The 23112-nt window shown below is 35.9% G+C and overlaps 1 protein-coding gene across 1 annotated transcript in view; it reads right to left on the reverse strand.

Annotated features, from left to right (window-relative positions):
• Positions 1-23112, reverse strand: part of LOC121383591 (E3 ubiquitin-protein ligase UBR4-like) — a 129182-nt gene that overhangs the window by 14679 nt on the left and 91391 nt on the right. The window contains exons 90-114 of the mRNA XM_041513681.1: positions 22493-22675; positions 21594-21678; positions 20347-20477; positions 19740-19866; positions 17915-18176; positions 16666-16807; positions 16047-16128; positions 15255-15428; positions 14447-14568; positions 13512-13665; positions 12382-12425; positions 11824-11907; positions 10200-10287; positions 9797-9878; positions 9093-9246; positions 7871-7996; positions 7139-7329; positions 6560-6632; positions 5999-6108; positions 4611-4710; positions 3898-4026; positions 3406-3495; positions 2637-2759; positions 1858-1991; positions 1173-1298 (exon numbers count right to left, since the gene is read on the reverse strand). Of these exons, the coding sequence (XP_041369615.1) occupies positions 1173-1298; positions 1858-1991; positions 2637-2759; positions 3406-3495; positions 3898-4026; positions 4611-4710; positions 5999-6108; positions 6560-6632; positions 7139-7329; positions 7871-7996; positions 9093-9246; positions 9797-9878; positions 10200-10287; positions 11824-11907; positions 12382-12425; positions 13512-13665; positions 14447-14568; positions 15255-15428; positions 16047-16128; positions 16666-16807; positions 17915-18176; positions 19740-19866; positions 20347-20477; positions 21594-21678; positions 22493-22675 (3116 nt within the window). The remainder of the gene's footprint in view (positions 1-1172; positions 1299-1857; positions 1992-2636; positions 2760-3405; positions 3496-3897; positions 4027-4610; positions 4711-5998; positions 6109-6559; positions 6633-7138; positions 7330-7870; positions 7997-9092; positions 9247-9796; positions 9879-10199; positions 10288-11823; positions 11908-12381; positions 12426-13511; positions 13666-14446; positions 14569-15254; positions 15429-16046; positions 16129-16665; positions 16808-17914; positions 18177-19739; positions 19867-20346; positions 20478-21593; positions 21679-22492; positions 22676-23112) is intronic.

A 23112-nucleotide genomic window follows, 5' to 3' on the forward strand; every position in this document is an offset into this window, starting at 1 on the left:
AATTTAAACAAAATATGGTGACTGAGAGTGGAAAAATAAATATAAACAATAATCTCTATAAAATTACAATTTAATTCTATTACAGACATGACAGACACATATTTTTCTTATCCTAATTTTTCTTTCAAAAGTTGGGAGAAATTGTTACAATAATTCACTTATCCCAGTTGTCAAAATACTATTGTAAACTATGTATAATGAGCGTTTGCTAAAATTTGTCATTAATGAGCTTCTGAACCTTTTTTAATGCTCAATTAAGTAAAGTTACTCCTCATGGATCACAAGCCAAAAGCTGAAAGGTATTTTTTATATACCCACCACCCACAAAATAAAATTTTGTTTAAACTAAGTATGTATATGGTAAAGCATGCGGCAGATCAACCAGGCAAAACAAATAATTACAAATGACTATGGCCCCTCTCCTACACCATATACCATATAACCGGAAATTTTAGAGGATTTTTATTTTTGTGGGTTTCGAGGCTAAGTAGTCAGCATTGAAAATATAAATCCTTGAAAATATTTGAAAACATCAACAAATTCTATCTAAAATATTTAACAGTGGCCAATTAGGCTACAGCTGAGTGTTCTATTGTTTAACATTACACATCGGTGGTATCGCACAACTGGCAGCCGAGGTGAAACTTTAATCAACAATAACAAGTATACTTGCAACTAGACTTGCTAAAACTCGAAAATAAAATCACTTTCAATTTAGATTTGGCAAACGACGAAAATAAGAAACCTTGAAATGCTTTTATACCCCAAACCACGAAAATTTCCGGTTATACGGTATATAGTTTGTTTTGTTTAACGAAATCACTGGAGCACATTGATTAATTAATCATCGGCTATTTGATGCCAAACATTTGGTAATTCTGACTCGTAGTCATCAGAGGAATCCCACTATACTTTTTCTAATGCAGCAAACGATCTTTTATATGCACCATCCCACAGACATGATAGCACATACCACAGCCTTTGATATACCAGTCATGGTGTACTGGCTGGAACGAGAAATAGCCTAATGAGCCCACCAATGGGGATCGATCCCAAGCCGACCATGCATCAAACGAGCACTTTACCACTGGGCTACATCCCTCCCACCATCCCACCCCCTACACCATGTGATCAATTCTGAAACAGCCGGACACTGTCCACCGAGATCTCACCTGGCCAAGCATGTTGCAAAGACCGATTCCTGCACCTGTGGCCCCCACAGTGGGAGCAACCCATTACACTTGGTGTTGGCGTTCTGCAGGGCAGCACTCTCCCACTCCTCTCGACCACGGGCGTGCCTTTACAAAGAACAAATGAATGATGAAGATTATATATTATAGAACTCAGAATTTGGTAGTAATACAATGACTAAATGATAAAAGTTATATAAACAGGCATTCTGAGTACTGTTAAAGCAATATATATCCCCTATCAGGCACAAAATTTGTTCGTATCTCCTAAATTCAAGGGCCATAACAGTGTGAAAATGGGTAAATTTCAATGAAAGTCAAACCTTGATCTGTAATAGTGTATGATAAAGCTATACATAAAATGTCAGCTCAATGTATCAAGTCACTGTGAAAAAACCCATTCAGAAAACAATATGTGGGACAGACAGATAGATGAACAGGACAGAGATGAAACCTAAGAATAATTTTAAGAATGCTTTTTTTGTTTCTTTCTTTCTGTTGTTATTTGAAAAATATTCTGAATGCATAACTGTCACAAATTTAGAAGAAAAAAAAAGGTGGCAGTGAAAACTAATTCCTATAAAACAACAAAACTGAAGATATTCAGAACCAGAGCACCTAATATTAACTTAATGAACATGCTACAAGGGGAGAAGTTACTTCATACCTGACGGCAGCAGCATGGCAGTCAACATGGATGACGTTGAAGTGCGACACCGTCGTGTAGCCAACAGTTTTCCGAGATTTGTTCTCAAAATCATCCAGATTTGTTCGTCTTGTGAATGTGTAAACAGCAAGGACCTGTCCAAATGTATTAAAGTTAAATGATCAGAACATTAGTATTAATAGGTATCAAGACCTAAAGTTTAAACAGCAATTAGATGACAGAGTGAAATATAGCTACATAATTCAACAATTCACTATTTTACATCATTGAAATTATGCACACATACTATACGTATAATCAACAGTAAAAACAACCATCAACTTTAATAGACACACACACACAAAAAAAAGAGTTAAATTTTGTTTTGTTCACCAAACCACATCGATTTATTAATCATCGGCTACTGGATGTCAAATATTTGATAATTTTAACAAAGTTTTAGACAGAAAACCTGCTACATTTTTCCATTAGTAGCAAGGGATCTGATCCCAGACAGGGTAGCACATACCACAGCTTTTGATATACCAGTTGTAGTGTACTGGCTAGAACGAGAAATAGCTCAATAGGCCCAACAAAGGGGATCAATCCAAGAAAGACTGTGCATCAGGTGAACACATTGCCATTGGGCAACCTGTCCAAGCACAATTTAATAGTCTGAATACCAAAAACAACTTTATAGTGTGTATATTAACATGAGAATAAATCATATCTAAGATGAGTGAAGAAATAGAAGATACTAATAATTAATGATCGATGAGTTCTGAAGATGTTCTGTTTACCTTCTGTGGCTGGTAGCGGTAACCTTCCCTGCATATACAGCAAGTTAGACCGGTCTCCTCTTTGAGTTCCTCCATCTGTTTCAAAACAGAGCTCTTCACAGTTACCTGCCCCTTCTCATTGGTCTACAAAGAAAGAAATGTTCTATTTAGTGACACATTTAACATATTTTTTTTGTAAAAAGTTATAGTTTGTTTTGTTTAACGACACTACTAGAGCACATTGATTTATTAATCATCGGCTATTGGACGTAAAACATTTGGTATTTTTTTACATAATAATACAAGTAGGCGCTGTCTGGCTCCTAGGTGGAAAAGTTCATGTACAGGGCTGGAACAGCTGATTTTTTGCTAACAAAGTGTGTTATTTCACTGGCTAGATTTGGGTCTCGTACATACCATGCATTTGATAAACCAGTCATGGGACATTTGTTGGAATGAGGGGGAGGGGGGGAAGAGGGGTGTGCAAGATAAACAACAGGTCTATTGAAAGCAAATCAATTCTACTGATTCATCTCGTGAGTAATTTACCACTGACCTGCATCACCATCCCCACTCCAGCAAATTAAGTTATCACCATCATCGATAGCATCATAATGAATAAAAACATGTCGGTAACTATTAAATGTTTCAACTAAACATATGAAGGACTGATAGTTTTTTCTTTTCTTGTTGCTTTTTTAAATATCATTTAATATTGTAAAATTTTATTTCAATTCCCAACATTCTTCATATTTTCCCTATTAATACAAGACAGCATGAGACAACTCACCGTCATTCCCAAAGCGCCCAGCTGCTTCTTCCGTACAGCCATAGCCAAACGTTTCTTTTCTGCCTTCGTCTGATCACGGATTTCTTCAATCTGCAAGAAGAAAATTTGTCCAAAATATATCATGAAAAGTATATTTAGAATACATTTTGTTCCATCACTAGATGTGTTTTGCCAATCTGCAACTATCGGGTGTCAAACATTTGGTATTGGTGACATTATTTATTATCAGAGATTAAGCAGGAACACAAAATAGACAAAGGTTACTCCGGTTTGACAGGAAAGTATTTTTCTATTTATTTTGACACTAGCTGGAATGCAGAAAAAAAAAGCGAAAACATATATACATATCAAAAGTCTTTGGTTAACATTACATAAAGTATTCAGTTAACGATTATTATAGTCTTTGGCTGAAACCGGATGGTTTTGTTTGTTAATGATTTAATAAACCAGATGAATTTCTTTTAACAAAGGTTCAAAGAATCCAAAATAAACCTTTTGAGCTGCAGATTCGTTTCCTTTGAGAGCATCCAGTAGGTTCTCCGATAAGGTTCCAACGTTCTTGTCGGACGACACCTGCTCCAGCTTGTGAAGTATTGATATACAGTTGTTTGCAATCAGGTCCTGTACGAGACACACAAACACATTAAATACACAAGCTGTATAAACCTCTAGATCAACAAATCATTTCAGGAGATGAAATCTTCATCTCTAGTATCATATATCATCACCCCCTTCCAGAAAAGAAGAAAAAGATTCTAAACACATTAGATAACGCCTTAACACAGTGAAAAAATTAAGCTACATTGCTGAGCTAAAATTTAACCTGGATTATTTTACCTCTGCAATCATACCGGGGTCAGACTTCACTTTTACCAGAGTTGACTTTACTTCCACTTTCCTGATAAGGGATAAATAACCTGGGTTAAAAGTAGTGTCTAGATACCACTATAAAGACAGCTGATTGTTTACTTCCATTTAATTGATGCATGTGTTCATTATAATTTATGACTATCGCCAACCTGGTTATTGCACTAAAGTTAAATGAATATGACAAGACAGGACCAGTCAATTATTAAAGAGCACTCAAGACAAAAGGAATGAACTGAATGCTGCTTTGGTATAAATATTGCTAACAGCACCACATTTGCCAAAGAATGTATGCAAGGCATATGTATTTGGTTTTAAAAATGAAAAGCATTTTGAACCTGTGTTGCAGTGTGTTTTGTGCACAATCCTGTGAGAAGACGAAGCACAAATGTAAGTGATGGCTTCCCAATAAACTCTTTCCACACTTCAGAATCAGTTCTGTAATAACAAAGAATGAATGAATGAATGAATGAATGAATGAATGAATGATGAATGAATGAATGATGAATGGATGAATGACTGAATGAATGAACAGACGAATGGATGGATGAATGAAGGAATAAATTAATTAAGGAGGGAGGGAAGGATGGAGGGATGAAGGAAGGAAGGAAGGAAGGAAGGAAGGAAGGAAGGAATGTTTAACAACACCCCAGTACAAAAAAGACATCAGCTATTGGGTGTCAAACAAAGATAAATATATGAATGAATGATGATCAACATCAATATAAAAATTCAAAAGTTAAAATAAAACAGTATAAAGAGCAGTGAAAAAATATAAATATCACATGTAAGTATATTAAACTTTGGAACACAATCCAGCGTCTCATAAAAACTAATAACAAAGACATAAAATTGTTTGTAATCACAAGATACAATTTTCAGTCAAAGGATCTAGTGTCCACCAGAACTTAGTAGTAATGATACCTTACTAGTGACATGCTTGATATTTATTTATTAAATTGGAAATTAAAGAAAGGAAGGTTGAGCGGCAAGCCAGCAGAAAGGCTGTATCAATCTGTGAATTGTGCGACTCAGTCAGCATTCAAGAAGAATCTCACTTCAACACATAGGCTACTCTTGTAAATTAGCCACAGTGGGAATTTTATAACACACTGTACTGCAGACAGCAAAACCAGGAAGGAAATGGTTTATTTAACGATGCACTCAACACATTTTATTTACGGTTATATGGCGTCAGACATATGGTTAAGGACCACACAGATATTGGGAGAGGAAACCTGTTGTCACCACTTCATTGGATACTCTTTTCGATTAGCAGCAAGGGATCTTTTATATGCACCATCCCAAAGATAGCCTTTGATGTACCAGTCGTGGTGCACTGGCTGTAACGAGAAATAGCCCAATGGGCCCACCGACGGGGATCGATCCCAAACCGACCGTGCATCAAGCAAGTGCTTTACCACTGGGCTACGACCTGACAGCAAAACATACCACAGACCTTGATATATCAGTTGAGCACTACTGGTGGTTTTAATAGGTGAGCAACCAATCCCATTATCTTCTGCTGGGAGTTTTATCAATATAAACATCATATCGGATGTCGGACTCGGGATGGGCGTGTTCAAAACCCTAGTGATATATGAGCATGTTAAACTAGTTACCTATCTAATACAAACAGCAATTACACAATAAAATGATACTGGGTTTAATTACACAAGAAACTATTCAGACAGGACGTGTACAGAATTGAAAGTGGTCAGCTTACGCCAGCAATGTCTTGATAGGAGGGGAGTGAGTGAGGATGTAGTCGACAGATTTCTGTACTATTCCGTGCTCCAAAATCACATTCTTCAGCCGTATGCCATTAGCATTGCTCTGAAAAGGTAGATGTCTAAGATGTCACACAAACAACAAAGGACACTAGAAATCTAAATAATGAAACGTATTCTGTCATCAAAAAATATATACTGAAATGATAGCAGTCATAAATGATCAAACAAGATGACATTCTTTTGAAAGCATTGTTTTAACAAGTCTTGCAGCAGATAATAAACTGCAGCAGATAATAAACTGCAGCAGATAATAAACTGCAGCAGATAATAAACTGCTTCATACATTTAACTGTGTAAATAATAACAAAATGAGTTAGTCTTAGAATGTTTTCTCTTTTAGGATGAATATAGACATATATATGTATTCTGTCCTGGATAGTGCCATTTCATCTTTAAATACTTGTTTTCCTTTGACAATAAAACGGCAGCTCAAAGACTGCCAATCTGATGTTTCACCGTTTAAATAAGATGTGATCTACTGGTGTGTCACTCACCTCAATTGCAGATGCCACGACACAGAAACAGTTTAAGTGAACCTGTTCATCCTGATTACTCTCCAAGTCAAACCTAGAAAAACAAACATTTAAATATAATACACATGTCAACAGTGAAAACAATGAAAACACAGACAAGTAATGTAGGTTTTATTTAGTAACACATCAGTACATTTTAAACTACGACTGTTTGGTGCGTAACATCCAGTTATTTTATTTATACTGTACTTGGTCCAGTGTACAAAAGACTTCGTTCCACTCCTGTTTTTAACAACAAAATTAGGTCAAAAATAATATGCTTTAGTGAATTAGTTCAAGGAGACATTCAGAGAAGAAAGGAAAGAAAAGGAAAGGAATATTTGTTTAACAGCACCAGAAAACCTACTACCACCACATAGGCTACTCCTACTGACAAAGCAGCAAGGTATCTTTCATATGGATTTATATGAAATTGGTACACCAAGAGGCTTTGATCCTATGACCTAAGCACCCTCAGATGAGCACTATACTGACTGAGCTGGATTCCAGCCCGACGTCAAACACCGACTTAATAATAATATGAGTAAAGCCACTACTTACTGGTCAAAGTTCAAGTACGGCTTGAAGTGATTGAGAAGAGCTATCATCTTGTCGTCCTCCCCGAATGCCAGGAATGGCAGCAGACGCATCAGCGCCTGCAGGATGCTGGTGTTGTTACGGACGACGGGACTGTTGATACGCTCCAGTAACATCATCAGCTGGTCCTTGTCGCCACACCGCTTGCTGAACTCCTGAAAACAAGACAAACAGAAAGCAGGTTAACAAATGGCAAAATGAAGAAAACAGAATGTTATTTAATTTAGAAGCAGGGTTTAACTTTCCAAAACTTTAAGCAATTTGACAAATCTGATTTGAAAATCTGTAGCCAAATTTAAGTTTAAGTACACCAAACAAAATTTTATAAAATTATGGCTCTGAGAAGAACTGTATTTAAAACAAAAATAATAATTAAATGATTTTTTGATGCTTTAATAATGAAATATATTATCACCACAATAAAAATTTGGCAATCTAGTAAATGACAGCTCAAACCCTGTAGAAGAAATTCTTATCCAGACATCAATGTCTAGTGCAATTAACTGTCAGTAATATGGTGCTTAATGAAATTTTAAATATGGAAGTCAACTAAATGCGACATACTTTCAGTGTACTGTTGAAGAGGTTGCTGATTAAATATGGAAGTAAACGAAATGTGACAGAGTACATACAGTGTACTGTTGAGGAGGTTGTGGACTAAATATGGAAGTGAACTAAATGCAACGGTGTACTTACAGTGTACTGCTGAGGAGGTTGCTGACTCGCTTCCAGTAGTATAACCTCCATAATCTGAAGAATCTGCTCCGTGATTGTCTGCCCCTTGGCAGCACTCGTACCTCCTTCCTGTTCCGTCCACAGAGCCTGTAACATACAATATTATGGCCCATTTTAGACAGTGAAAAATAATAGTAAACTCAAATAATAAAGTCGGTATAAACATCATAAACATATATGTAATAAAAAGAGATGAAAGTGGGTTATAAACAAAAAATCTGAACATTTTATTATTGACTGTCTTGTACTGAGATTGGCCCTATGATTAGGGTTGCCAAGGCTTTAGATCTCACTAATTTAGGTACAATGAGGACCTTTTGTCTTTTCCCCCCCCGAGTGCAGGAAGGTCGGTTTAGCTCCGTACTGTCATGAACAACTGCTGTAGATTTGTCAATATTCAGAAATGCATTTAAAGTTATTTTAATCTAAATAAAACTTAACATTTTAGTGGTTTTATGTGAAATATTTTGAGGTCAGCATGTTTGTACTTAATTTGGGCGCGATTATTTTGGGCGCGATTATTTTTGGCACAATGTATGTACACACTTGTTTGTTGTTGAACAATATTTACTTTAAACTTGAAACATATCTGAACAGGCAACTAGCAGTATTCCTATTTTATTACCCATATCATCTATGGTTACATAAATATCATATTTTCCCAATGTATCTTTATGGCATGGGCTATAATAATACATTGAAAACTGTTACAGCGCACATCTGATGTAACTAGAGTTGCTATAGTAGCTGCAAGCTTGCGACTGTCACAGCTATCATATTGGCATCATTCAGCATCACTAATTGACATGACTGAATGTTATTAACCTTGATTGTGAAGCAATTACAATTATATTTAACGTTTGTTATAAAACACACTTTGTGTATAATAAATAAATTATAACCTACAAAAATTTATGAAACTCGTTTGGAAATTGTTTTATACACCTAGCTCTCGTTCAGGGAATAAAAAATCCCCAAACTCGTTTCATAAATTCCGTATGGAACTCCCGCTCATGCAATATAATCTATATATCTACAGTGAGTATTTTCTCACAGTAGGATTAACCTTGCATTAACATTTTATATTTTTAAAACAGAAATCCAGCTAAATGAAAAAGAAAAGCTAGAATGAATTGTCTAAATGTTTATGTATGTTGTGATTTTAAAAACAAAGCGACTGTACCAGATTGAGAGCACCCAGCATAATGTTGATTGTGTCCATCTCTGGCTTGATGAGCTCCTGTCTGTTGACCTTCACATTGACTGCAAACCCGAACAGCTTCAGTAAGACCACCATCAGTTGTTTACCAAGAACAAGATCCTTGATCGATGACAATCTAAAAAAACACCCCAAAAACGGTCAAACAATGGAACTCGAAGTTAATATATATAATAATAATAATAATTCTGTGCTATTCTTTGTGAAACAATTTTCTTAATGTTATATTTAAACTTTTCGGTTCTGCGCTGGAATGACATCGTGGACTGAGCCTTTTTTCGTGATGTCAAAGTAATAGTGGCACTCAGTGTGCCATCACATCCATAACATTATTAAGTTGATGATGCTGCGAACAGGTTTACAGAAAATAGATCACTCAACTTCTATTTGAACACCAATACTGCAAATAGTTTTTGCAGCAATTGGTATCATCTCAGCTATTCTGTATTGACTAGCTTCCATACTGTAGATAATGGTTATGTGTAAATACTAAAACTTTAACTGAGATATGAGAAAGTTTAACACTTGTAACTTATTACAGAAGTCTGTTCCAGTGGGTATCATATAGTTAATTTAAGTGTGAATACATCTTGCTGAAATGATTTTGAATGTCTGACTTTCTGATAATGTGTGGGTCTGACTATATTATACTCATTTACAAAAACTACCTTTCCAGCATAATATGTAGTCCTCCGCAGTCCTTTAGTACGAGCCCCATCTTGAAAACCTCCTCTTTATCAATGTCTTCCTCTGTAAAATATAGAACAATTTTAGCATTCAATTCCTGGTCTGAAAGGAATCTTAGTTTAACAACATATTGCTCTAATCAGCAGCTATTAGGTGTAAACCATTAGTCTAGCACAATAATTCTTTGGGAGGAGGGGAGCGGAGTTATGGATCCATGGAAAATGTCGACATTAATAGCTTACAAAATAAAAAGGGTCAGAGAAGGATTCTTCCTAGGTATGTATCATTGGTCTAAAGTGCTATAGAAAAAAATCCCAGTAACACAAGCATATTTTATTTACGGTTCCATCTGACAGCTAATTACTAGACATCACGCCCACTGACCTGACTTTGAGTCGAACGAGTTAACCATGTCCTCCGTAGCATCACCAAGCAGACCTCTCATCCTGTACGTGATGGGCATTGGCTCACCCTGGAAAACAACATGGGAAAACATCAATAAAAATCACAATCTAATTAAAATTAGCTCCACTATTACATGTGGATCTAACACCAGCCAGTTGGAGCTCATGTCCACCAATCAAAACCTTACTTGCAGAATCCTGCCAGTGATTAAAAGTAATTTGAAAACATTCCGAATTATCCTGAGGGTATATGACATGTTTCGTGTGAATTACGAATGCCTTAAAACATGTTTTATTTTATAAAATAAATAATTTGTAATGTAAAACTGAAGACTGATTTAGTTGTTTTTTTTAATAAATAAATAATTTTTAATGTAAAATTGAAGACTGATAACCCACTCCGTACGTATTGATATGGTTCGCTGTACTGCGGCCACTAAAATAGACTCGCCCGATATTTTTAGAATTTGTATGCTCCCAAATAACGTTATAAAAGGCGAAGTGTGATTGGTCAATATTTAAATTATTATTTACAGACGAAATGTTACCTGGACATTGGGGACTACGCAGTGTTAGTTTTAAATCACTGGCAGGATTCTGCAAGTAAGGTTTTGATTGGTGGACATGAGCTCCCTGGTGTTAGATCCACATGTAATAGTGGAGCTAATTTTAATTAAATTGTAAAAATCATTGAAATATCTGTTTAATTAAGTTAAAGTTTGTTTTGTTTAACAACACCATTAGAGAACATTAATTTATTAATCATCGGCTACTGGATGTCAAAATTTTTGTAATTCTTACATAGACTTGGAGAGTTAAACCGCTACATTTTTCATTAAGTAGCAAGGGATCTTTTATGTGTACCATTCCACAGACAGGAGATTACATACCATGGCCTTTGATATACCAGTAGTGGTGCACTGGCTGGAACGAGAAATAGCCAAATGAGCCCACAAAAGGGGATCAATCTTAGACCGACCGCGCATCAAGCGAGCACTTTACTATTGGGCTACGTCCCGTCCTGTTTAATAAAATCCAGTAATACTGATTTTTTAGTCTTAATGACAAATACTACTCAATTGGCAGTAAAGGAACTTTTATATACTCGTTTCCATAGACAGGACAACACATACCTCATCTATATAATGTTACTAACAATGTCCACTCTTTACAATCTATTATCTGCAACAACGTTAATTATTTATATTATTTTGACATGCAAGTTTACAATGTTTCAGCAGGAATTGGACACAATATGTATTCAAGTCCGACTCCCAATACAGATCAGAAGGTAATACATCCATTCTTCAGGATTCCAGGTGTAAAATTTCACCAATTCCTAATCACATTCTACTGTAAACTTGGGAGTGAAAATGTAATCCTAACACAAAAAGTATTCTAACTCATTTTTTAAATTTTACATTAAAAGAAAAATTAATTATAACTAATTTAGTATGGTCAGGACACAAAATTACACAAGTATGACCCACTCCTGATACTGTGTCTTGAATTACAACAAACTAAATGTTTTCTAGCGATGGCCTCGCAATTACAGAATATTAATTTGTATTACTTGTTGACCTTGTGTATACTAAAACACTGACCTCTCCATGTTCGGGCAGCCAGACTTTCTTGTACACTTCTTTAACTGGCAAATCCAGGCTTATGATCTTCTTGTTCACCAATAGCTAGAAACAAAAACAAAAATAGGTTTTACGACAAATCGAAAACCATGCATTGACACTAGAAAATTAGACTCGTCTGTTAGTAAGGGTGTAAATTCATTTTGTCAAAATCACAATCCTATACAACACATTTTAGTATTTGTATTATCTTTCCTTTTTATTAATTTGATGCATTATGATGTATTAAAGAAGCAACACAATTCTGAATGATGGATAACAAATTTACCAAACCAACGAGAGGATGATGACTTACTTGATATCGCCGCACTGTCTTGATGTCAATATTTATAAAAACACAAGACATAGCAATACAAATATTAAGCATTTTATTTCCAGGTGTAGTTCTATTTGTAACAGACTTAGTGTCAACACTGTTTATAAGTCATCCTTTGAAGCAGTTAAATTTTCCTTCAATTTTCAATTCTTACACAAACTGAGTGAATTTCCAGTATAGGTTTAGAGTTGTAAACTACATACCTCCATTCCTGTATCGTCTTCTAAAAGAGCTACTAACTCGCAGTCTGAAATGAAAATGAAAGTTATGTTAGAGTCTTCAAAATGTTGTAGATACATAATGACATGGTCAGTGGAAAAGGAACAAACCTGCATATTTTAAACTGTGACTATTTGGAAGGAAGGAAAATGTTTTATTTAACAACGCACTCCAACACATTTTATCTATGGTTATATGGCATCAGACATATCGTTAAGAACCACACAGATATTGAGAGAGGAAACATGCTGTCGCCACTTCATGGGCTACTCTTTCGATTAGTAGCAAGGGATCTTTTATATGCACCATCCCACAGACAGGGTAGTACATACCACGGCCCAATGGGCCCACCAACTGGGATTGATCTCAGACCGACCGTGCATCAAGCGAACGTTTTACCACTGGGCTATGTCTCGCCTGCTGTGACAATTTGGCGTCTAACATATGGTAATTTTAACACCTTGAACAGACAGAGAGGAAACTTGCTGAACTGCATAGGCTACTGCATAGTCCTACTGGATAACAGTAAGGGATGTGTTTTTTATGGATTCACTTTCCAATACACTGGACAACAAATACTACAGCCTTTGATATAGATGTAGCTCATTTGAGAATAAACCTGATGGGACTCTCAAGGGCAGTCAAACATACAACTCATCGCACCTCAGGCGAGCACTCTATCCACTGAGCTAGACTAGACTGTCCATAAATCCATTACTTCTGCATTCTGTTCTGTTTATAAACACCAAGAGATGTTATGTTCCAATCATGGAGCAAAGTTTAGTATGGTACAGACTCTCTAAATAAATATGTCAATCACTGTATAATTGATTTACAATTTAAAAACACAAAGTGTCAATTGCCAGGAAAAATGGGGTACACATATAATGTAAAGAAGAAAGGCATAATTTAGAAAGCATATTTATTCCAGCCACCATCTTAAAATCTAGCTTAGCCACCATATTAAAATCTAACTCACCCACCATCATAAAATCTAAGTTGGCCACAATCTTAAAATCTAACTCAACCACCATTTTAAACTCTAACTTGGCCACCAACGTAGTAAATTCTCAGGCAGAAGATTTATATGAAAATTATTTTCAACAACAGCTACCTTGACAGATCTTGTTCTTGATGTCCCTCATCAGGGGTCCCATGCCCGGCTCGTTACAGCTGTACGGATTACCCAGCATCCTTCCCTGCAGGAAGTCCTCCTGTTGCGGATCTTTCTCGAGAATGGTGAAGAACTCGTTCACATCGTTCTCTTCCTGCAATAAATACAAACAATTTACCGTCAATGTTCGTTTTTATACATTTACAATAGACAGGTACAGTTTTAAAATAAATGTTAAAATCATACAGCCAATGGCAGTTTGAGCCAACATCCCACCATTGAGCTGCATCTCTGCACAGTAGAGCACACTGATTTATTCATTATCGGCTATTGGATGTCAAACATTTAGTAATTTTTTACATATAGTCTTAGAGAGGAAACCCGCTAAAAACAAAATTCCATTAGTAGCAAGGGATCTTTTATATGCACCATTCCTGACAGGATAGCACATACCATGACCTTTGTTATATCAGTGGTGATGCACTGGCTAGAGCACTGCAGTAGAGGGACAGGACGTAGCCCTGTGGTAAAGCACTTGATAGATGCGCGGTCGGTCTAGGATCATCCCTGTCAGTGAGCCCACTGGGCTATTTCTCACTCCAGCCAGTGTACCAATGGCTGGTATATCAAAGACCATGGTATAACATGCTATCCCGTCTGTGGGATACTGCATATAAAAGATCCCTTGCTACTAGGGGAAAAATGTAGCAGGTTTCCTCTCTAAGACTATATGTCAGAATTACCAAATGTTTGACATCCAACAGCTGATAGTGGTATCATTAAACAAAACAAACTTTAACTCTTTACTGCAGAGATGCAGCTCAATGGTGGAATGTTGGCCCGTGCTGCCATTGGCTGTAGGATTTTAAGAGATGGATCTCATAGGAGAGAAGGGAAAGGGTGTAATAAAATTAACAAAGAATAACAAAACTTACGGGGTAAATGATGCTACAGAGTCTCTCGAAGATGAACACCGGGGATCTGTAGTCGTCGAGTGGATATTTCTTCACAGTTTGCACACACACAGACATGAACTCTTTCGTTTCCGACTCGGTCCCTGCAACATACAAGTGATCACAGTCTTAGCAGTGACATCACATATTAATAGGAAAAGTGGACATAAAACAGTCAAGAAAACCTACTTACATCACATATCAATAGGAAGAACATACATAAAACGGTGAAGACAGCTTACTTAGGTACTATGTCACATTTCAATAGGTCAAGAACTTATTGATGATCTGTTGATGTGATCTGAGATTAGTCCGAAGCTTTTGGCAACACTCAGGGTTCTTGTTTTGACAGTTCGGAGAATGTGTTGAGGTTAATAAAAAGCAACCTTTGACATTACAAATGGTATATGTTTACAGATATATCTTTTTTTTTTAATATATGGCAGGACAAAAAGGTAAAATCTTTTGACAAGGTAGGGGAAAGACTACATTTTAATTCAGCTATTGTGCTTACAGTCAAAGAAAACAACAAAACTGTTACCACTCTGTGTTGTGATAATGCAGCGGAGTGCCAAAACAGATTTAGTTCTTCCCCAACTGTTTTATATATATACTTCTTGATGCTACACCTAAGTAGGCTTTTTTGACCGATTTTTATAAACTACTTCATAAAAACATACTTTTCATCTACTATAACATTATGGATACATCAGAAATAGCAATTAAGCCTTGTGACTCCGATTATTTGTGTCAAATATCACTATCAAAGATATTAATGTACTGAGCCTACCAGTTGTTAATTCTTCCAAGAGTTCAAGCATTTTCTCCTGTGTTTCGTCGATCAGTTTTGTCCGCTGCACCACCAGCTTGCGGAGAGAGAGGTAACCATTCAAGATGTAGCCAACCAACTTGTTTTTGTAGTGCTGTTTCAGATTTTCCTGGTCCACAAACAACGACAGCAGCTCTGAAAATAAAGCAAAATAGCATGAACACTTTGTACACAAATATTAAATCAACTGTATATAATGCAGGAATAAACATGAAACCATGTGTATTTAAAAAAAAACATCACAAACATTTGATGAAATAAATATTTAAAAAATCACCTCTCTTTTTCTAATAATAAAAATTATATGGTTGTTTGTACTATTAAATTTTTTTTCTCCGAAATTATCTCATCTTTTTGAAAATTAACATCTTTTATTAATGCAAAAATTAAATTAAAAATTTCTCTTGATATTGTGCAATCTTGTACAAAACTTATTCTGACAGTTATTGTCTTGTGAGGCACACAAATGTGGATGGTCAGCTGCAACCGTAAAAATGGTTTTCTGACTATTACGCTGCTCACATTGAGATACAATTCATTGGCACTAGAAGAAAAAATATTTATTTGTATAGGACCAGCATGTTGTACCACTGGTTTGGTCAAAGTTAAAGAAGTCTTCAACACATGATCAGATGATTTATTCCATATCCCACTACTCAACACGTTCTTCACACTGCAGCTTTAAAAGGTATACTCTAATTCCTCTATATTTCCACCTTATGTTAGTTTTCTGACAGACGGTGAATACAATACCTGTTAAGGATTTCAGTGCAAAGCCCTGGGCAAGGTCAGAATTTAGTGTAATCTCCTCAAGGTATTGTATGTATTCCACTTCCTGAAATTGAGAAAACAATAACACTGATAGTAGTCTAAAAGCCATGTTTTATTGTGCAAGAGACAACTTTTGACCATCTCAAAAAGCTTTTCTATTGAAAAAAAGAAGAATATAAGCATAAATTTCTTTCATATTCTCTTTCATATATATATATATATATATATATATATATATATATATATATATATATATATATATATATATATATATATATAGATACACACACACACACATTCACACTCACTCACACATTCACTCACACATTCACACTCACACACTCTCTCTCTCTCTCTCTCTCTCTCTCTCTCTCTCTCTCTCTCTCTCTCTCTCTCTCTCTCTCTCTCTCTCTCTCTCTCTCTCTCAATAAAAGAAACAAAATTATTAGTTTGACATAAAAAAAAAAAAAAAAAAAGATACTATTTTTATGTGCCAATTTAGAAAACAATCGGCTCAGAAATAAATAATTTGTAGGAAATTTCATAGTATGAAAAAAGGACTACATATAGTTGTTGCACCTGCACCAATATTTTTGTTTACCTTTGTAATGAGATCACCGAGATGCAGCGGCACCCCTTTGATGGCCAGGTAGTATTTCCACTGATCAGGAGCCAGCAGATTCTTGTAGAGTCGGAGGAAGTTGCTGGCACACTCACCACTACTGCCAACCAGGTCCAAACAACTACAAAAGTCACACAAAAAACACATTCTAGTACACACTGTACATAAGTCAAATGGAATCAATATGTTAAAAACCAAAATATCAACGTTTTGAAGACACTTATAGGTAGTACTAAACCAAATAACTTCCGGCTGGGTCAAAGTGCGAGGTGCACCAAACTTTTGATAGAGAAGTGAACACCACAAGTCCTGTGATTGGTTATAAATGTGAGTGTGTTGGTTGTAAAAAATAATAGTTTCATCTGGGTAAAAAAAAATTGCAATTTTATTTCATCTAGTACCAATGTGTCAAGTAGCCTTGTGCTTGAAACATGTATGGGGTACCTGTGAAAAAAAGTACTCGAATTTTGTGCGAAACTAGGGTAGTCATAGACGCTACCCGTTATCTCAGAAACGAGCAGCTTGACCCCCATTTTTTTCTGATTCATTTTAAGTGTAAGGGGTGGTAGTATTTATATCCGTGGCGTTTATGTCGGTTGATACGTTGCAGGTAGGAGTTTTAGCCACATATGTTACTATTGTCATCTATGGGATTTGATTTGGTAGTATACACCCTATAGGACCAGGCCTAGTGCTTATAAAACGTTTAGAGTTTACACTTGAGACTCTAATAGTCTGAGACGAGACTCTAACAGAGTCTGAGATGTGAACATCATGGCAACGCCATACAAATTGAACGTGTGTGACATCATTAGACACCGAGTCTGGACTCTAAAAGTTTTATAAGCATGGGCCCTGAACACACATAATTGTATGGACAAATGGATCAGTGAAAACATTGCCCGATGAAAGTAAATAAACTTATGGTCCCTATTAAGATGACTGCTAGTGCATCCTGTCTGTCCCAGGTCAGGTCACTGGCCATGTCAGAGATTGGACCTGGAACGGTCATGCCTGAAACCTTTGGGGTATATGGGCACATAACTAGAGAATTATCAGGATGAAACACTTGGCATCAACAAGAACAAAACATAGGGCATTATTCAAACATCAACAAATCCTCAACCATACAGACTAGGCACCAATACACAAATGGTGAAAGCACAACACTAAAATACCTTGAAAAAAAAAAAAAAAAAAAAATAAATAAATAAATAAAATAAAAAACCGTGTAGTCATGTCCATCACTTCCTTCCTGCGACTGGGCACCTTGGCGATGGCCTCGATGATGCTGCACGCGGTCTGACGCGCGGACCGCGATGACGGTGAAAACATCGCCTGCTGCAGCCACGTGGTCTGATTGAGCTTGAGCTGGATCGCTGGAGTCTTCCACATCTTCTGCTGCCACCGGGTGCCGTACTTCTCCATCAGGTACCGGGCTCGAACCTCCTTCCTGGCCTCTTTCTTCTTGTCAATTGGCTCAACTGGGCCTGGATGATGACGATTTATCATTTCAGCTTATAATTTATATAAGTCATTAAATCAAGTTAATGTGCATACATTTTTTACCTGTCATAAAGTTAAAAGTTTGTTTTGTTAAAGGGGCGTTCTCATTATGCAATTATTCACACCAACTTGTCGCATGTTATTTGTCAGCCCTACTAAACTTGGAACATATAAAGATAAAAGTTAGTTTTGTTTAACGACACCACTAGAGCACACTGATTAATTAATCATCAGCTATTGGATGTTAAACATTTGGTAATTCTGACTCAGTCATCAACGGAAACACGCTACATTTTACCTAATGCAGCCAGCAATCTTTTATAATCACCATCCCACAGGCAGGATAACACATACCAGTCGTAGTGCACTGGCTAGAACAAGAAATAGCCCAATAGGCCCACCGATGGGGATCGATCCCAAACCGACCGCTCATCAAGCGAGCACATAAGACTTAGGTTGTTCCGATTTAGGTGTTCTCACAGTGCAATTTGATCGGATGTGACAAGTTGGTGTGACTAATCGCATAATGAGAACGCCCCTTTACCAACATAACTACATGAAGACATCAGAAGAAACCTGCAACATTTTTCTATTAGAATCTTTTATATGAACTTTCCCACAGACATGACAGCACATAAAACAGCCATTAACGGTGGCACTAGTTCAATCCTATGACCCAATCACCCCAGATGAGAGCTCTACCGACCGAACCAAATCTCAACCATTTGGCACAAAATGCATTTTAAACACTACAAACACCAGGAACCCTCAAAACACACTGGATTGGCCAAAATAGATAATCTAAGCATGAAATTTTAAATAATGTGTAATTTATTGTATGTAACATGTGTAAATTAATGTTAATAGTTAAAATATTTTTACATTGTATAGTAACTAGGTTCAGCGTTTTTAAAGCATTAAGTGGGATTGTTCCGGGCAAACAGAAATTTTGCCTGCAGAGAATGACGGCTTGATGGGCCACAGTGAAAATTTATGACTGGAATATGGACTTGTACTACTGTTCTTGAAAACAAGAAGTCACAAGCATAACTGCATAATATTTCAATGTATCATGCCTGTATAACTGCAAAAAAAAAAAAAAACCCAAAAAACCTCAACTGGCTAATCAATTTCACTAGTGTTCCTTATTTCTTAAGTATGTATTTTTTACAGAAGAAAATGCAAGTAAGTTTGTTAATCTGTGAAATGCTAATATAGTGTTTATTTCCATGGAAATATCAGGAAAATGATACCCATTTAAAAATAAAAACTGAAGTGATCTTTATAAAGTGGAAAGCACTCGAATAAGGTCACGTTCCTGCATTTCAGACCAAATCCAATTTACATTGTAAAATATAACTTTATGCATAAAAAAAAAAAAAATGTTAAAAAGTTTTTTAATTTTTACATGCATAACATTTCTTTGGAAACAGAATAGAAAACAAAACTTTATGGAGTTAACATTAATATGTGAAGAAAGGAATGTGATCTGTAAGAAAACTAGACCAAGTGTGATTGAACAACGTGAAATATTTTATCAGTCACACCTCGTTTTGGCAGTCTCTTCTGCCAGTTCTGGTAGGAGTATCTGGGGTCACCAGCCAACCACTTCTTCACGTTCATGTGGAATTTAGCTGGCAGGTAGCTATCCAAGATGTCCCCTTCAGGACTAGACTAAAAGAAAAAGAAAAGAAGCAAACTCAAAACTTTTGACGGATAAACTTCATTGTTGTATTGTACTAATATCAGTATACCTTCACTGGTTAAAATCAAAATCTGGAAATTGGCATATATCATTGTTTGGAAATGAAGTCTTCACATCTTAATCATTCATTTCAACTTATTTTTCATGCTTATATCCTATTAAGGTTCAAGCACACTGTTCTGGACACACACCTCAGCTAATTGGGCTGTGCATCCAGGTTAGTTGTTAGTAGTTATTGAGAGAAAAGAGGGTGTAGTGGTCTACTGATTGAGTCATTAAAACTCGCTCTGGGTATAAGTCGGTACTGGGTTGTGAACCCAGTACCTACCATTCTTATGTCTGATGACTTAACCACTTATTAGTTATTTAAATTAGTAGATATGTTGAGCAAGCAATATAAATTGTTCATCAGAGGGTATATGATCAGCAGTGTGTGAAGGATAGCTTACCCGATATGTGCTTTTAGTCGCTGGTGCCTCATAGTTGACAAGGCTCTGCAGAATTCTGAGACATGGCAACGTAATGCTTTCCATGATAACTGGCGACTTCATATTCATCCCCATCAGAAACAGTCGCATGACTGAAAATTTAATTATAATGTTTGCCCGTTTACAATGGCAGCTAATTCAACAACAAATAAACAAACAAATGACTGAATAATGGGGTAATTATTATGCTATTAAACATTGCAATTCACTAGACATTATGTTCTTTTAACTTTCTGGGTCCATCGCATGTGTGAAGTTTGTATAGCGTTACCACGATGTTAAATTCTCATACACTATTAGAATCTTGAGTCTAGACTCTAAAGGTTTTATGAGCATGGGATAAGATGAAACTTTTAAGAGTCTAGACTTGCGACTCAATAGAGTCTGAGACACTAATGTCATAACCACGCCATACAAACTGTATGTGTGTGACGTCATAGGGATTGAGTCTGGACTCTATAGAGGTTTTATAAGCACCAGGCCTGAACTTTGATTGGTTAGAGGTATGTTAATATAGTTCCCCAGACAATTTTTGTCATCTGTCTGTATGCTCATAAAACTTTTAGAATCTAGACTCAAGATTCTAATGGTGTATGAGAATAAGCAAGGGCCCAGATGCATCCATCTCAAGCACAACATCCGACATCTGAATTATGCTTTATATTGTAAGTAAAGTCACTTACAACACCTGCTACTGTTTTAAGTCAGTAATCAAGTGATCAATAATGACAAAGACACATACTTTTTTAAACACCCATGTAAGAGATGACCCATTGTACATCAATATGGTTCCAACATATGTTGGAGATCACTTCTGAGTCTTGTAATTGGCTGTTCCGAGGCCATGACAGCCATACTATCCAATAAAATAAACACGACTGAAACCGACCGTCCTGTGACATGTTAGTTAACCTGACCCTGATTACTTTCTCACTCACAATTTAACTGCCATGCGAGTGACGGAAATAAATTAAGTTTTAATTGGAAAAGACATTTAAATTTATTTTAAACATGGTTTTTGAGGCCATTTAAAAAACAGAATACTACATTTATGTTTGTTAGATAACATTTATCTTACAATTTGTTTAAAAACATATCCAAACAATTCGTTGCAAGATAGCTATGTAGTATTCTCTTTAGGCTTTAGGGACAATAAGTAATACCGTATTAAATAGTCTGAAAAAACAAATCCTCCACTGTATACATACCACATCGAACTCTCTGTTCCCAGCAGGAGTCATCCTGGTTCAGGGAACTGGCTAACAGCAGAATCTCATGTCGTACTGAAGATCCCTTCATTAAAATAAAATACTATTTGTCAGAGCCTGCAGATAATGTACACACATTTACATATCATTTTAACTACCATAATATAAACATAATGGGCCAAATTTACAAAGCCTGTTAATGTTTCATATGCAATTAACTATTATGTATTTACAATGCTTAAACACCTGCGTTTAAGAAAAACAGGCTTTGTAAATTCGGCTGATATGTTTTCAGGATTATGATACCCATTTAAAAATAAGTGCTCCAAATACTCTTAAAAAGGTGATTTCAGATTTCAGATCAAATACAATCTTTATGAAAATTATTTTATGCAAAAAAAACAAAAAACAAAAAACAAAAAATAATAATTATAAAAACGAAAATGAGATATAAAGCAGCTCCTTGTTTTTTCTAGACACCATTACTGCAGATCTTTTTAAGTGCAAACATATATCAAACGTTTTTCTATGTGCATTATAACACTCAAAGTATAAATACCCAAAGAATATTTTTCTACAGATAATTATCCATGAAAACTCTCAAAGAATAAAGGTCCATGAAAACTCTCATAGAATAAATATCCATGAAAACTCTCCAAGAATAAATATCCATGAAAACTCTCAAAAAATAAAGGTCCATGAAAACTCTCCAAGATTAAATATCCATGAAAACTCTCATAGAATAATTATCTATGAAAATTCTCATAGAAAAAATATCCATGAAAACTCTCATAGAGTAAATGTCCATGAAAACTCTCATAGAGTAAATGTCCATGAAAACTCATAGAAAAAATATCCATGAAATGATTTTTCTTTAATAATTCCAGAGAAAATGTCACCAGGTCTGGATTTGACTGATGGCCTTTAATCGCGGCAGTGATTCGTGTCATAATCAGATTGTTCATTTCTTCAGTTCCACGTCGATTGTCCTTCGTCAGTAAACACAGCAGTGACCTGACCTCATTGCGCACGGTCAGCGTTCCATGTCTCAAGTTGTAGTCAATCAGCTGCTGAATCATGCCCTGTTAAAGTCCAATATCAACACTTAGTAAAAGAAACGCAACTATAATCCATCCCATCATTCTATAAAAATGTATTTTGTAAATAATATCGCTTTGGTTTGAAGTAAGAAAAAAGGTAAATGTGTTTTTGGAAATTACAAAAAAATACTATATACCCACAGCACATCAGTCTACCAACTAAGCTAAATCCCACCCAACATTATAGGAATGTCACAGTAAAAAGAACAAATGAAGAAGAGTGAAAATCTGACCAAAAAACATTTTTAAAATGACGCACTCAACAAATTTTATTTACAGTTATATGGCACCGGACATACTGTTAAGAACCACAGACATATTGAGAGAGGAAACCCGCTGTCACCACTTCATGGGCTACTCTTTTTGCTTAGCAGCAAGGGATCTTTTATAAGCACCATCCCACAAACAGGATAGTACTA

The sequence above is a fragment of the Gigantopelta aegis genome, chromosome 10 (assembly GCF_016097555.1).
Source record: "Gigantopelta aegis isolate Gae_Host chromosome 10, Gae_host_genome, whole genome shotgun sequence".
In the NCBI taxonomy this organism is placed as follows: domain Eukaryota; kingdom Metazoa; phylum Mollusca; class Gastropoda; order Neomphalida; family Peltospiridae; genus Gigantopelta; species Gigantopelta aegis.